This window comes from Nelumbo lutea, chromosome 4 (assembly GCF_056320005.1).
Source record: "Nelumbo lutea isolate HS-2025 chromosome 4, American lotus-T2T, whole genome shotgun sequence".
Taxonomy (NCBI): domain Eukaryota; kingdom Viridiplantae; phylum Streptophyta; class Magnoliopsida; order Proteales; family Nelumbonaceae; genus Nelumbo; species Nelumbo lutea.
In genome coordinates, this window is record NC_142687.1 from 35,726,747 (window position 1) to 35,743,336 (window position 16,590).

A 16,590-nucleotide genomic window follows, 5' to 3' on the forward strand; every position below is an offset into this window, starting at 1 on the left:
CTTCCGTGACCATTTAGAGCTCTATGGTAGAGCAATTCGTCAGATGGATGCTCCTCCCTCAACCTCATTTGCATCTACGTCAGGTAACTCTACCACAATTTTCCATGTTGCTTCTCACACCCTTGACTCTCCATGGATCATTGATTCTGGAGCGTCAAAACATATGACTGGTACGTCCTTTTACTTTCAAACCTATCACCTTCTTTCTGGAGGAGACAAGGTGAGACTAGCTGATGGATCATACACTTCCAAAACTGGTCAAGGAACCATCTCTCTTCTCCTTGGCCTTACCCTCTTTGATGTCCTACATGTTCCAAATTTCCCATTAATTTGTTCTCTATTAGTAGTGTTACTAATTCTTTAAACTGCTCAGTGACCTTTTTCCCTTCTTATTGTGTGATTCAGGATATGGCCTCGGGGAGGACGATTGGTAGGGGATGTATGTTGATGGACTTTACATGCTGGAGAATAAGGCTGGTCTTCATGTTGCAGAGTCTATGAGTCAGTCCTGTAAGAGTCAAGTTTATTTATGGCATTGTCGCTTTGGTCATTTGTCTTTTGAGTCTTTAAAAGTTGTGTTTCCAGAACTGTTTAAGTCAATGTCCGTTTCAGATTTTTCTTGTCAAACGTGTCAGTTAAGTAAACATTGTAGAACTCATTTTCTTCAAAAAAATAGTAAATCTGAATTTCCTTTTCACATTGTTCATTCTGATGTATGGGGCCCTGTTACTTTACCATTTGAGAGTGGTTACAAGTATTTTATTACTCTCATTGATGATTATTCTAGATATACTTGGGTATATCCTATGCAAACTAGGGAGGAAGTACAAAAAATTATCCAAGATTTTTAGCGGATGGTCTTCACTCAATTTCAGACTTAAATCCAAATTTTCCAGTCAGACAATGCAAAAGAGTTTTTTCATAGTGATCTCATGGAGTTGTTTGCTTCGCGTGGTTCACTTCACCGTAGCTCTTGTGCCCGAACACCACAACAAAATAGTGTGGTTGAACGGGAGAACCGACATCTCCTTGAAGTAGCTTGGGGTTTACTACTCCATATGAATGTCCCCAAACGTTTTTGGCTTGAGGCTGTTCTTTGTTCTACCTACCTCATTAACCGTATGCCCTCTCGTTGGTTAGAGTACAAGGCCCCACATCAGCTTCTCTTTCCTAAGGCCCCCCTTCTTTTCATTCCTCATCGTGTATTTGGTTGTCGATGCTTTGTCCAAAATCTGTCTCCCACTCGTGGGAAATTGGATTATCGTGCTATTCCTTGCATATTCCTTGGGTATTCCTTCATTCAAAAGGGATACCGTTGTTTTAATCCTGTTTCTCGGAAATTCTATGTTTCCATGGATGTTTCTTTTTTTGAGGATGAGCCTTTCTTTCCTATTTTTCCTCAGGGGGAGTGTAGGCATGAGGAGAAACTGGTTCAACTCCCTCCTCTTTCTGATCCTTTGCCCTTTCGTGTCTTCTTCCGTCGTCGCAAAGGCCAACCAAATTCAAGAGCTGTGGAGAATCTAGAAGCTGTACCTCCAGTGCCATCAAACTCCTCGGGGGAGGATCATATCCACTCAGGTAATTTGGCTCCCAATGATGTTTCTGATTCTATTGAAATTGATACCTCTGCTGCTAATGACCTTGACCTCCCTATTGCTCACAGGAAATGTATTAGATTGTGCACCACTAAACACCCATTTCCAACTTTGTTTCCTATGAGAACATTTCACCATCTTTTCGTGCTTTTCTTACCTTTATTGGCAGTGTCCCTATCCCCAAGAATGTGACAGAAGCTCTTTCAGTACCTGAATGGACAAATGCCATGAAGGAAGAAATTAATGCCCTTCATAAAAATGGCACATGGGAACTTGTAGATCTTCCCAAGGGAAATGATCCAGTTGGATGTAAATGGGTGTTTATTGACAAACATAGGGCTGATGGAATGGTGGAGAGGTATAAAGCTCGCTTAGTGGCAAAGTGGTTTACTCAAGTGTATGGAGTTGATTATGTAGAAACTTTTGCTCCTGTTGCCAAGATGAACTCCATCAGAGTTCTATTCTCTCTTGCTGCTAATCTAGATTGGGATCTACATCAACTTGATATCAAGAATGCATTTTTGAATGGTGATCTTGAAGAGGAAGTTTACATGATACAACCTCTTGGTTTCTAGGTTCAGGGCAATGAACAGAAGGTGTGCAAGTTGAAGAAGTCTTTATACGGGCTGAAACAATCATCAAGAGCTTGGTTTAGCAGATTCCATGTTGCGGTTCAGTAGAAAGGATACAAGCAATGTCAATCAGATCACACATTGTTTGTGAAAAGAGGAGAAGGTAAAATGGCCGCTTTAATAGTATATGTTGATGATATAATTGTTACTGGTGACTGGAAGGATGAAATCCATAGGTTGAAGAGTTTCCTTGCCACTCAGTTTGAAGTGAAGGATTTAGGGCCTCCTAGATATTTCCTTGGAATTGAAGTTGCCCGCTCAAAAAGGGGTATCGTCATTTCCCAAAGGAAATATGTCCTAGATTTGCTTCAGGACACTGGAAAGATGGGAGTGAAGCCAGTTGACTCTCCCATTGATCCCAACCATAAATTAGGTGATAGCGAAGGTGAACCTCTCAAGGATGTAAAACAGTTTTAGAGACTTGTAGGGAGATTGTTATATCTTTCTATGGCCCACCCAAACATTGCTTATGCTGTTGGTGTCCTTAGCCAGTTTATGCATGCACCTAGGTCCACTCATCTTGAAGCAGCAGAAAGAATCCTCCGATATCTAAAAAGGTTTCCTGGTGCTGGCTTGTTATTTCAAAGACACGGGCATTTGAAAGTTGAAGTGTATACAGATGCAGATTGTGCTGAATCTCAAAATGACAGAAGGTCTACTAGTGGCTACTGCACCTTTATAGGAGGGAACCTTGTTACCTGGAGAAGTAGAATGCAAAATGTGGTGGCTAGATCCAGTGTTGAAGCTGAATATCGTGCAGTGGCTCACGGAGTAGCTGAAAGTATGTGGATAAAGAATCTGTTGGGTGAGTTGGGTTTCCCAGTGGACAAGCTTATGACTCTATTTTGTGATAACAAAGCAGTCATAAACATTGCTGCTAATCCAGTGCTACATGATAGAACAAAACACATCGAAGTTGACAGGCATTTTATCAGAGAGAAAGTCATCACAGGCGAAGTGTGTACTCCCTATGTCAGCTCTAAGAACCAACTTGCAGACATCTTTACAAAAGGACTACACCACTCAAGACATCATGATCTTTGTGACAAGTTGGGCATGATTGATATCTATGCCCCAACTTGAGGGGGAGTGTTGATAGATATTGTTGTATATATGTTTGGTACCGTAAGGGTACTTTTGTAATTTCTTCATTCTTTAAGTTGTACGACATCCTAGTATAAATAATAACATACTGCACGCATGCAGTATTCTTTTTGGGCTCTTAGTCCTCTCGCCTCTCCTCTCTCCTTTTCTCTTGTTCAACACCAACATACCCAGGTTTTGACCCCCTCTAAGGATCTCACTGATTGGCATATCAAAGACAACCCAATCCGACACCTAGTGCAGTATCATAATCGAGTCTAGGGGTTAGATGTAACATTCTAGTTTTGCCCATCTATCTCCAAGGTCCAGGGCAATACTGGATTTCTGGTCCGGTTCAGGGTTTCAAGAAAACCCACATTGCATGTATCTCAGGTCTCACCCTGGCAGCTGAGACTAGCCATCCCAACCAACTTGGTAGCACATCAGTGTTAGCCTTGGCAGGATAAATCTCCCCAGATCTATCTAACGACTGTGAAGATTCTAAACTAACACGAGTCTCATATGTGTCTAGTTTAAGTGTATTACACAGAAACATACCATGACAACATGAATCAAATATGTACTTTATTCATTTACATTAAATGTCATAATGTACATCATTCTGATTGGAGCTAAGGGCATACACTGTCTAACAAATATGAGGTAAATTGTGAAGGCATACCAGTCATATGGGCATTAGCCTCAAAGTCTAAAATCCATGGGCTAAAAGATGATGAACAAGAAAGTGCAGTACCTGTCTTGGCATATGAACTAGATGGATTACTTGGTCCAGAACCAGATGAGGAGGATGTACTATCTTTTTTCAGCTGCTATAGTATTTTCCTGAGCTTATCCATTACGGAGTCAGGCACATCAGAAGGTTGAGCATCATTACCAACTGTAGCCAAGTGAGCATTGCCCTTCTTCCCGGTTTTGTACTTTTTCGGTTTTAAATGAGGATTGAGCTTCCAACACCTTTCCTTAGTATGTCTTGGATTTTTGCAATAATCACAAACAACATCCTCAACCTTCTCAGTAATAGGGTGCTTGCTAGTATTTTACTTAGGTTGAGATGGCATAAAGGCAAAGTTATCAATCACAGGAGGTTGCATCATGGCATTCCTTTTGCTCTCTTCCCCTTGTACAAGGGAATAAGTGGAAGCAAGAGTGACAATGCCGACACTAAGAATATGTTGCCTGGTAAAATCAAACTCTGGATTCAAGCCAACCAAAAAAATCAAAGACTCTATTCTCCTCTATGTACTTAGCTCACCATCTTCTAGGTACTTCCATACAAGAGCTTTCAAGTGATCCATTTCTTCCTAGATAGACTATAGAGAAGAAAAATGCATTGCAACAGATCTCTCTTCTCTCCCCTAACGCATACTGCAAGCTTCTCTCTGAAGTTGGTACACTCTAGCAGTACTGCTAATTTGGGAATAGGTGGCAACAACTCTATCCCAAATACCTTTGGCTGTTGGAAGAAACATGTAGTTCCAGGCAATATGAGGCTGCATTGAGCAAATCAACCATGACATTACAAGGGAGTTATCCTGTTCCCACTTTGCAAATTTCGGGTCTTCAAGATTTGGCTTCACCTCCTTTCCTGTGATGAATCCCAATTTACCTCCCCTAGTGATGGTAAGTTTAGGAGATTGGGACAACTCTAAAAAGTTGGTTCTATCAAGTTTAATAGTAGTTATCATATCACTGGAAATATTTGGACTTCCTGGGAGCACATTGAAAACCATCTGTACATCCTTAGATGATTCCATATTCTATCAAAACACTTTCTCGTCAACCAAAAATACCCCCATTACTTAACCAAAGCTAAAGACCTAAGGAACTAGGTCACCACACGGTTAAGAGACAAAAAGAGGCCAAAAAACTAAGTCGGTGGCAAAATAGAGGGAGAAGATCTCCCAAAAATTGTACAGGGCTTAGAAAATTATGGGACCACTTCCCGTCACTCCCAAAGTGTAAAATGACCTGAATGGTCTAGGTTTTGCAGCAGAAGAACTCATTAAACATGGTGTATAAGGATCGACATCAGATCTGGAATTTCTACAATTTTCTCCTTGAAAAAACCACTAAAAATCATAGAAGCTTCGAACAGGGACAAGAGTCATACAAAAAATCCTCTAAAATCAGGGCAAATCAAACCATGTAGGATTCAATGACTGCTGCCGACACCTGTATGGACTGATGACGTCAGCAGTTCATCTTGTGGGAAAGAATCAGTAGGAAAGGTATTCCCAAGGAAGCCCGAAGCCCCTTACTTGGGCAAATTGATTTTGTCTGCTCTCATGGAAATTATATATAGTACATACTTCTTTGTATCCTTCTATGTATTTAATCTTTGTAAGCTGTGAAGGGGCACCTGTTTGAAGTGGAATTATGAACTTGTCATTTGATATTGACTCATGGTTGGACTGCTAAGAGTTGGTTAAATTGTTATTGTTATTACCTTAATACCTTTACCTTTATTTTTTCGTTTTACTAATGTTGTAGGATCTTGCTACTTCTATTCAAAGAGGAAGTTTGGACTGGGAAAGAGCCGTGCGTTGTTTAAGACATGCTCTTCATAGTACTCCATCACCTGATTGGTGGAGGCGTGTTGTTCATGTAGCGCCTTCTTATAGGCCACAAGCTCAACAAGGACTAACTCCTAGTGCTGTCTTCTCTGCTGAAATGATCTGTGAGGCAACAATTGATAGAATAATGGAGCTATTGAAGTTAACACACTCAGGCAGTAACTTCCCCCATTTGGTTCAATTCTACACTTCATGTCCATTGACATTGATGATATCTTTTTTTACTTTATTTTTCCTTTTCCCCTTCCCCTTTCTTTATGTCATTGTTTCTTAATCATTTATAGTGGTATTGAAGATTAATTGCACATTCAGCCAAAGTTTCCTACAACCTATATGTTTTATTTTTGATAGCTTTTGTATAAAATATAAGTATTATGTTTGGACTCCTTATGCGTCTATATTGAATATGCATGACTATAATTTGTTTACTTTCACCATTTAATGCATGAAGGGTGTCAAGTTACTATGCATTTTAATTGTAAAGAAAAATTCATAAAAAAAGAATGAAGATACGAGGCAGATTACTTATTGAATTACTAGATTTTGTTGTTTCTGAAGGCTGTCTTTTTTTGTAGAAACTTGGGCAGCTTATTTAGGTTTAGTATCATAGCATAGAGAACCTTCGTATTTGACCTGTTCATGGGCAGGGCTTCAGGCTCAGCTTCACACTGATTCAGGTTGGGCTTCAGGCTGGGTCCATTCATATTTCGGCAAAAGCTATTGCCCTAGCCTGGCCCATGAACAGGTTTACTTCATATTTATAGTTATTTAAAGTATTACAGCAGGATTGCTGACCTATTGATTTCAGAAATTAATCCAATTACAGGATCCTTCAAACCCCAATACAAACCAGCAGAAAAGTACTAGAAAAATCCAACTCACCAACAATATAATCCTTAAATAAATGTTGCAATGACTGCCCTTGAAAGATGATGCTGTAAATGAAGACTCTCACTTGTGCAAAGCAGTCCAGTTGTGATGTCCAAGCTTATAGCCGCTGATGGTTAACAGTCCCACCATCTCAGACTAGATCCTAATCACAAGAAAGCAACAGAAGGCTTCAATTCAGGTTTTACAAGCATTGCTTTAATACCAAATCACTTTATGGAGATCAAGACTCCAGTAGGGTTCTCAACCTGAAATCTAAAGCAAAAGAGGTGGAGGACATTTTCAAGGGGGTATTGTTAATAATTGACCCCCAAATCTGATAAGTCTTATCTTTTATTAAGGGGAGGCTTCATATGTAAATTGGATAAATGCTTCTACGGGCCAAGACAGAATAGGTAAACCATGTGTAGGTAAAATCTATGGGAAAGGTAAACTATGTATTCATAAAAGTTTACCATAGGTAAACTGTAGGGACAATAGGTAAACTATGTACAGTCCCTCTTTTAACATTTTCAGTGCCAGATTATGTGATATATTAGATTATTAGGTAAGTTTGTAACTTTTAGATCTTTGCTCCAATAGGGATTGGGGGATTTTTTATAAGAAACAGTTATAATAATTCATTAATGAAAGAAAAGTTGGTCTGCTTCTGAAAAGCAGCAGACCAAGAGTACAGAGCAAACTCCAACCTTGGAGCATAAGTAAAAAAGAAAAACAAAAAGAAAAAGAAACAAGTAAAAAACCAACTAATGGCTTTTTACAAACTGCTTCCTCCCAGGACATCCCCAATCTAATTGATCTTTTGTCACCCCAGCCTTCTCTAAAGTATCTGCTAATCCATTGGAATTCCTATGCACCCCGTTGAATGATCTTTTCAAAGTGGCAGCTATAGATTGTGCTTGTCTCACCATTGGCCCAAATTCCTAAGGATTATATCTTGTGAGTCGTGATCTCATCCAACCTATTATGATTTGGCAGTCTACTTCCACCTCTAGTTCCTTCATTCCCTATGCAATAATCAATTTTTTTTTGGTAAGTAATAAGGATTTATTAATGATCAATAAAGAAAGTTACATAGTAGAAGCTTTCCAAACAGAGGCACGAGATGCAGCCTCAATTACAGAAGCAGAATTACATTTGAGCCCAAAACAAATGATTCTTATGCACCCCTTGCTTAGCTAAAAAAATCTGCCATCCCATTAGCTGATCTCCTTTCCCATATAACTCTAACTGTCATATTTGTTGTCAGCCATTTAAATCTTCTCATAGCTTCCCTGTAGGACCAAATTACTGTCTCTGGTTCCTTCAGCCACCCAATCATGAATTTTAAGCCCTGAAGAAGAGAGACCATTCAATTCAGCTCTAGTAGAGTTACCAAAACCTATCGGACCAGAAAAGATGAGTAAAATCTGTCCAGTGTGGTCCCAAATACTCCAATGCTCGAATCTCCAGGGTTCCCGAAGGTGCATCGATCAAAGTTGAACATACTCTTGCCCTCAACTGGTGCACAACAATCTATGTGATCTGCGCTAATTAGTGTTTTATTTCTTGTCCAGGAGCAGATAATCCTTTTAAACTGTTACTGAATATAATTAATAACATATGTGGGGATGTGTACACCCACCCACCTTCTCTTCTAAACCCTCAAACTACAGTGGAAGGTTGGAGCTTTATCTTTTATCTTCATTGTCATTTCCTTTTAAAGGAATTAGTTTCTTCTTCATTGCAATTTTCTTTTAGTGGGTGCATAAAGCTTTTGTGTGTTCAGAAGTATTCTCTTTTCTTCTTGACTATTTCTTCTGTTTCCTTAAAAATGTTCTTGTTCTCTGTTTACAACAATCTACAGTGGTTTCCCAAACCTCCTGCACGTTTTCATCATAAGTAATTGCTTCTCTAATAATGATCACCAGAGTGTTGCTATGTATGTTTATTTGAGGAAGCTAATGGGCTTTTTCTCTGTAATTGGTACATTGTAGAGGCACATTGCTGGCAGGAGTGGGTGACATTTTCGGATTTGTTTTTCTATCTCATGAAGAATGGGTGTATTGATTTTGTTGATTTCATTGACAAGCTTTCGTCTCGAATTACAAAGGCTGATCTACAGACTCTTCGCACCAATCATGTGGCTTGGCTGCTGGCACAGATCATTCGAATTGAGATTGTGACAAATGTTTTAAATAATGATCCCAGAAAGGTTGCTATTGAAATGTTAATTCAATGTTGTTACATTAAATGCGCTATCTATTGTACCTATACATCTTCCTTACCTTCCATGTATATAATATTTCTTCATCTTGGCCAAGACATTTATTTTGGTCATCCTTTGTTCTGCAGCTGCTTAGCTAAGAATCTTGCTTTTTGGTAGTTAATAATCTCGTTGCAAATTTTTTGAAGCTATAGTGAATTCTGCTTTAATCCCAACTATTTACGTTTAGCTACATGAATCCTATCTTTCCGTTGTGCTCTATCAAGAGCCATCCTTTATGTCGAATTAAAAGGCCATTACCCAATGTCAGTCCCAGCTATCTGGGGTCTTGGGAGGGGTAGACTGGGTGTGGTCTAGACCTTTGGCATCTTTTTGCACAAAGTGGCTGCCCTCAGACTTTAACCCACATTCTCGTGCATGCCAGCCTTAGATTTTGCCAGTACACCAAGTAATGGACTTTCTGTCAAATTGGAAATCCTTAATTCATTTTGACCACTTCAGTCCACAGTTTCTTTGGTCTTCCCTTCGCTCTTTAGGCTCTTCTTGTTTGCAGTAAAAATCTAAACTGAGTACAAGATTTGCACCTGGTTCAGTTTTGCATTTGTTTATAAATATGATTTTCAGTCCTATCTGATACAAAATTTGTACTTTTTGTCAAACTTGCAGTCATTGGTATGCTAATTTTGCATCTCAAGAAACTGATGTAAAATTTGCACCACCCTCTTCTTACCTTAATCCTCTCTCATATAAAGTGGGAACCGTATCATCTTGCTTCCTGGCACTCCCAAACTAATAACCCTGCTCCTTACCTCCATTCTTTTTCTTATAAGGTGGGAACCATGTCATTTTACTTCCTATTTACTTCTCACAAACAAGTAAAACAATCAAATCTGAAGCAAAAGCAAATCAGAATTTATACTCAATCTGTTTGCACTCCTATGCATTTACACCAGTGCAAATTAAATTTACACTGCAAACAAACTGAGCTTAGAGCCTTCTTTTTTTTGGATAAATACTGAGCTTAGAGCCTTCTACTGGCACAAATTCAATTCAAGCTATACCTTTTGGAGGCATGTTTTTGGTTTCATGTCTGTTTCTATGAATTAGTCAAAATTTACTTGGCTAAGCAACTATCCAAATTGATATTCTTAAACTTTTTTTTTTCTTTTTTAATTCTTCTTGTTAGGTGGAGGTTACTAGAAAGATTCTTTCGTTTCATAAAGAGGACAGAAGTTCTGATCCAAATAATGTTAATCCTCAATGTATCCTTCTTGACTTTATAAGCAGTAGTCAAACTTTGCGCATTTGGTCATACAACACCTCAGTTAGAGAATATTTGAATCACGAGCAACTTACAAAGGGAAAACAGATAGATGAATGGTGGAAACAAGTAACGAAAGGTACACTTTGCTGCATGGTATGGCAGAGTTAAATTCATTTAGAAATTTTGTGATGATAAGATACACTTTATTTCTTATGTTTTGCATACCAACTGTTTCTTCTGTTGCTTTCTTTTGTTGTCTTGGTTTTATGTTCAGATTTCTTGGATATGATAATTGTCTTAATATTCATAGTGATGTAATGCTTTTATGTACTCTTCAAATCTTAAGCCATTGAGCCTGAACAGATATTTGTATTGTACTTAGAGATATTACTAACTTCCCTTCCATCATTAAACATTTCATGATGCATTAATGATTTTACATTTGGCTTTTATGCTGTCAGTTTCTTGGCATTCATGTCTCCCTAGGACATGGTTTAGAGTATTTCGGAATAGTGTCAGAGAAATTGACTGATGATGCAATTCAAGGCCTAAAAATGGAGTTTAAAACTTTAGATACAAATTGGTCCTTCTATTGTCATGTATTCCAGTTGTCCTGTCATTCTCTCTCTCTCTCTCCCTCCCTTCCTCCCTCTCTCTCCCTTCTTCATGTTCATTGATATTGTCTACTTCTGGTTGGTTACCTCAAGACTGTATCCATCCCAAGGTTTTCTTCAGATTTGAACCGAAAAGGCATTTTGGCCATTCTGAATCTGAAGATGGTGTAAATTGTTATTCAATTTAAAGTGGATTGGTAGAATTGGGAGGTCAAATTGCAAATAATATGTGCCTACACTAACAACGGGTTTTAGGAGTATGTGAAACCTGATTCTTAGTTTAATCCCATGAATTAGTGGCAACTAGTCAAATTAGGTAAAGTAGGTTCTAGATACCGGAGTCAATTAGTAAGCTTTGGGAAGTGAGGTGGGTTAATAGTCTAATAGGAAATTTGGAAACTTTATGCAAAAAAAACCATAACAATGTTGAAAGGAAGTAGGTGGTGATAAAAAGAGGAAGAAGGTGAGAGAAGTGAAAAAAATTAGCTTGTGGCGTATAATATGACAAGGTTGGGAGTTGCAAGAGGGAGAAAAAAAGAGGGGATTGTTAGGGGGTGGTATAAGCTTGGGTGAACTAAAGGTTGAAATAACTTATCAAAAAACCGAAGGTTGAAATGAAGATACCATGTTGGAATTTAAGGGGTTTAGGGGGTTCAAAAAAAGGAGGATTGTTTGAAATGTTTTAAGGAAAGAGAGACCGGACATTCTAATGTTACAAGAAACAAAGCTCTCAGAAGTGGTTAAAAGGTGGATAAGAATTATTGGGGGTATTAGAGGATTGAGCTGGTTTGGTGCAATATGAATGGTGGTCTACTCAATGTGTTTCATCCTCTCATGGAAAACTGGGTTTGACGCAATATGGATGGTGGTCTAATTATCACAGTGTAAGTGCACAGGAGTCTTCACTAGAATTCCAATTTCCTAAAGAAGACTCTTAAGCCACACTAGTTCTCCTATTGCTGTTGAGACACAAATAAAGGGAATACTAGTGTACAAGAAAAGGCCACGCCAGCCTTTAAAGAATGTTAGACACAAATAAAGGGAATACTAGTGTACAAGAAAAGGCCACGCCAGCCTTTAAAGAATGTAACTAACAGCCAACCACTAGAACAAACTAAATAACAAACTAGACAAGTGGACTGGACAAGTGGAGAGGCTGGTATAACAGAATTGTAACAGCAATATATAAATAAGGAAAGGAGGTTAGGAGGGGATTATCGATTTGGGAATACAATCTCCCTTTCTCTCTCTCTCTCTCTCTCATTCAGGAGGCAGGCTCCCTCGAAAGAGTCCCTGAGTTAGGCAGTCCCTAACAAGTTGGTATCAGAGCCAAGATGCCAAACACAAGGTCATCCGCAATGGAGAACAGAGTCGACAACATGGAAGGAGAAATGTAAAGAATATCGGCTGACATCAAAGAAATCAAAGAAAACTTTGCATCCTTGCTTGAACGACTAGCACAAGCACCACCTTCGCCGAATTAGGAAGAGCACAGTGACACTAGTCATCGAAGCAGATCAAGAACAACAAGAATCGAGTTTCCCATCTTCGCAGGGGGAGATCCCACATCCTGGCTTCTGCAAACAGAAAGATACTTTGATTACCACGACACACAAGGACCTGATCGTGTTCCATTAGCTTCTGCACACCTGGAAGGAGAGGCGATCATCTGGTACCGGTGGTACCGACGACAACACCCAAGAGCCACATGGGCAGGCTTCACCGATGCCTTAACCATGCGATTTGGAGTATCAACTGTTGAGAACTATGATGAAAGCCTCGCTATGCTACGACAGTCCGGCTCTGTCCAAGATTATTAGATGGCGTTCAAAAGATTGGCTGTGCACGTGCAAGGCTGGCCAGAAAATGCGCTTGTTGGTAGTTTTGTTGGTGGACTCAGGGAAGAATTGCGGATGGAGGTAAAATCCATGCAACCCACCACCGTTCTTGAAGCAACAACATTAGCTCGACTACATGAAGACAAACTGAATCAGGCAAGAAGGATTAATTGACCTCTGGGAGCTGCGATCAGACTAGGTATACTGAACCTAGAACCAGGTATCTTGGGTAAACTGGAGCCCAGATCAGGAGTAGGAACCATAGGCAAGGATGCCAACTCTGGTTCAGGCCCCGACTCAGCCAAGAGGTTAACCTAGGTCGATATGCAAGCCCGATGGGAAAAGGGCCTTTGTTATGCATGTGGAGACAAATTTGGGTCGGGCCATCGCTGTAAGATCCCTCAAGTTTTCTTCCTTCAACCTGAAAAGGAGTCAAAATGCGCATTTGGACAGACACAAGTACACTATTTAGGGCACGTGGTCGAAAACGACATTGTAGCAGTAGACTCGGAAAAGATCTCAAGCATGATAAATTGGCCCCAACCTCAAAATGTTAAGGAGTTACGAGGCTTCTTGGGTTTAACAGGGTACTACCGGCGATTCATTAGAGGGTATGGATTGATTGCTGCCCCTTTGACAAGTTTACTTAAGAAGAATGGGTTCTGCTGGACTAGGGAGGCCCAACAGGCCTTTGAGATAATCAAAACAACTGTCTCATCCCCATCGACGCTCGCACTTCCAGACTTCTCAAAGGACTTCATCATTGAATGTGATGCGTCAAGCCAAGGAGTTGGTGCAGTCCTCATGCAAGAAGAAAGGCTACTAGCGTTTTTAAGCAAAGCAATGACAACACGAAAATGGGCCAAATCAGTATACGCACACGAACAGGTAGCAATTGTTCTCGTAGTTCAGAGGTGGCGGCCCTACCTTCTAGGAAGGAGGTTCATCATACGAACTGACCACCAGAGCCTGAAATTTCTGTTGGAGCAGTTTGTACTATCCCCAGAACAGCAGCGATGGATAGCCAAATTACTTGGCTACGATTATGCCATTAAATACAAGGCAGGGCACACTAACAAGGTGGCGGATGCACTGTCACGCTAGCTACAACTATTTCCATTACTTTTCACGGGCCCAACATGTTTCATCATGGGTCAGCTAAGGGAAGAAGCTGAAAGGCACCCACAACTGAGCAAGCTGCGTTCACAGGTCCAAGAGCACCCTACTAGCCACCTAGGGTACATAGTGGAGAATAATTTGCTGCTGTTTAAACATCGAATGGTGATACCATAGGATTCAGCCCATATTCAGCAGCTTCTGGAAGTGTTCCACTCATCCCCAACAGGAGGACACTTGGGATCCTGCATTCCACTTAAAAGGCATGCGAAATTCGGTCCAAAAGTAAATAGCTGAATGCATCATTTGCCAGAAAAATAAGGCGGATACCCAGTCTCCAGCAGGACTGCTACAACCACTCCCAATTCCTACACAGGCGAGGGTAGATATATCCATGGACTTTATAACGGGGCTCCCCCTTTCCTATGGCAAGTCCGTCATTCTCGTAGTGGTTGATAGATTAACCAAATACTGCCATTTTCTCCCTCTGTCTCACCCCTTTACAGCCTCCATGGTGGCTGAGATTTTTACTAAGGAGGTGGCACGACTGCATGGTACCCCTAACTCTATTCTCTCAGACCGCGACCCTATTTTTATGAGTCGTTTCTGGGCAGAACTTTTTCGACTATAGGGAGTGAAACTCTTCAAATCTACCAGCTACCACCCTCAAACAGATGGGTAGACTGAGGTGGTCAACCGGAGTTTGGATACCTATCTAAGGTGCTATGCAGGGGATAGGCCACGTCAGTGGCTCATTGGGCATTGGGTCGGTGGCATACAGGCTTGACCTCCCAGCAACATCAAAATTACACCCTGTATTCCATGTATCCCTATTGAAGAAATGGCCAAAAACAGGAGCAATAACAACAACCACCCTCCCATCATTCTCGGAAGATGGCCAAGTTCAAACTGAGCCCACTCAGATAACAGATTTCAGGTGGATACGCAAAGGGAATTACATCGAACCAGAGGCATTGGTGGTATGGTCAGGTCTCCCAATTGAGGATGCAACTTGGGAACCTTACTTGGATTTACATAGTAGATTCCCACATCTTGACCTTGAGGCAAGGTTGCTTTCAAGGGAGGAGGGACTGTTGAGACACAAATAAAGGGAATACAAGAGTACAAGAAAAGACCACACCAGCCTTTAAAGAATGTAACTAACAACCAACCACTAGAACAAACTAATTAACAAACTAGAGAAGTGGAGAGGCCGGTATAACAGAATTGTAGCATCAGTATATAAATAAGGAAAGGAGGTTAGGAGGGGATTATCGATTTGGGAATACAATCTCTCTTTCTTTCTCTCTCTCTCTCTCTCTCTCTCTCTCTCATTCAGGAGACAGTCTCCCTCGAAAGAGTCCCTGAGGTAGGCAGTCCCTAACAATTGCATGACTCAGCTCTATACTCAACTTCTACACTTGATTTAGCCACAACATTTTGTTTCTTGCTCTTCTAGGAAACAAGATTGCCACCTAAAAACATACAATATCCTGTTGTTGACCTTCTATTTGTTGGTGATCCAGCCTAGTCAGAATTTGTGAATCCAAATATAGTTGAATGACCATAATCTCTGTAAATAATCCCCATACTTGGTGATCCCATAAGATACCTTATGATTCTGTACACAGCTTCAAGGTGAGGAACACATGGATAGCTCATAAACTGACGTACAACCACCACTGCAAAACAGGTATCTGGACAAGTAAAATAGTCTAGTAATTTAGCTTCCCTACAAGTCTCCTGTACTGCCCAAGATCGTCTACTAACTCCCTTGATTTGAAATAAGTTTAGCATTAGGATCCATGGGTGTAGCAACCAGTTTACTTCCCATCATACCCGTCTCCTCAAGTAAATCCAACGTATATTTACGTTGTGATAGAGAGATCTTTATGGTTGATCTCATAACATCTATGCCAAGGAAATTTCTCAGTTTGCCAAGGCCTTTAGTATGAAATCTTTCTTGTAGAAAGCGCTTCAATTCATTGATGCCTTATGAGTCCCTGTGGTAACGATGTTATCTACATAAACAACAAGGATAATGATACCATCTCTAGAAGTCTTGCTAAGTACAGAATAATCAGACTGGCATCTATGTAAGACAAATTCCACAACCACTTAATTGAACTTGCCAAACCAAGCACGTAGAGATTGTCTTAGACCATTCAACACCTTATTTAACCTGCAAACCATACTCCTGTACTCCCCTGAGCAACAAACATAGGTGGTTGATCCATGTATACTTTTTTCTTAAGATCACCATGCAGAAAAGCATTCTTAACATCTAGTTGATATAAGGGCCAATGATTAGTCACAACTAAGGAGATAACAACACACACAAAGTTGATCTTAGCAACTTGAGAGAAAGTTCCTCAAAATCCTCACCATAAGTTTGACTAAGCCCTTTAGCAACTAAACAAGCTTTAAGTCTATCCTTTGTATCATCAGGATTAAATTTCACAGCATATACCCATTGACATCCCACATGTTGCTTACCAGAAACTAAATCCCGTGTGTTGTTTTGATGAAAAGCCAACATTTCTTCTTCCATAGCTATTCTCCACCCAGGATCAGACAAGTCTTCATGTATTAGGGACAGAGACTGTAGATATATCTGTTGAATAGGTGTTCTAGGTATAACAGTACTTGTGGGCTATGGAGAATAGTCATAAAAAGGAACAGGAAGAGGGAGAGAATCACCTTGAGGAGAAGGAAGAGAAGTACTAGAAGAGAAATATGGAATGGACTCATGAAAGGAAT

The 16,590-nt window shown here is 40.2% G+C and overlaps 1 protein-coding gene across 1 annotated transcript in view; it reads left to right on the forward strand.

The window, feature by feature from the left end:
- LOC148855185 (mediator of RNA polymerase II transcription subunit) overlaps positions 1–16,590 on the forward strand; it is a 119,688-nt gene that overhangs the window by 17,940 nt on the left and 85,158 nt on the right. Inside the window, exons 5-7 of the mRNA XM_088981882.1 lie at positions 5,822–6,059; positions 8,769–8,986; positions 10,185–10,398. Coding sequence (XP_088838008.1) covers positions 5,822–6,059; positions 8,769–8,986; positions 10,185–10,398 — 670 coding nt within the window. The remainder of the gene's footprint in view (positions 1–5,821; positions 6,060–8,768; positions 8,987–10,184; positions 10,399–16,590) is intronic.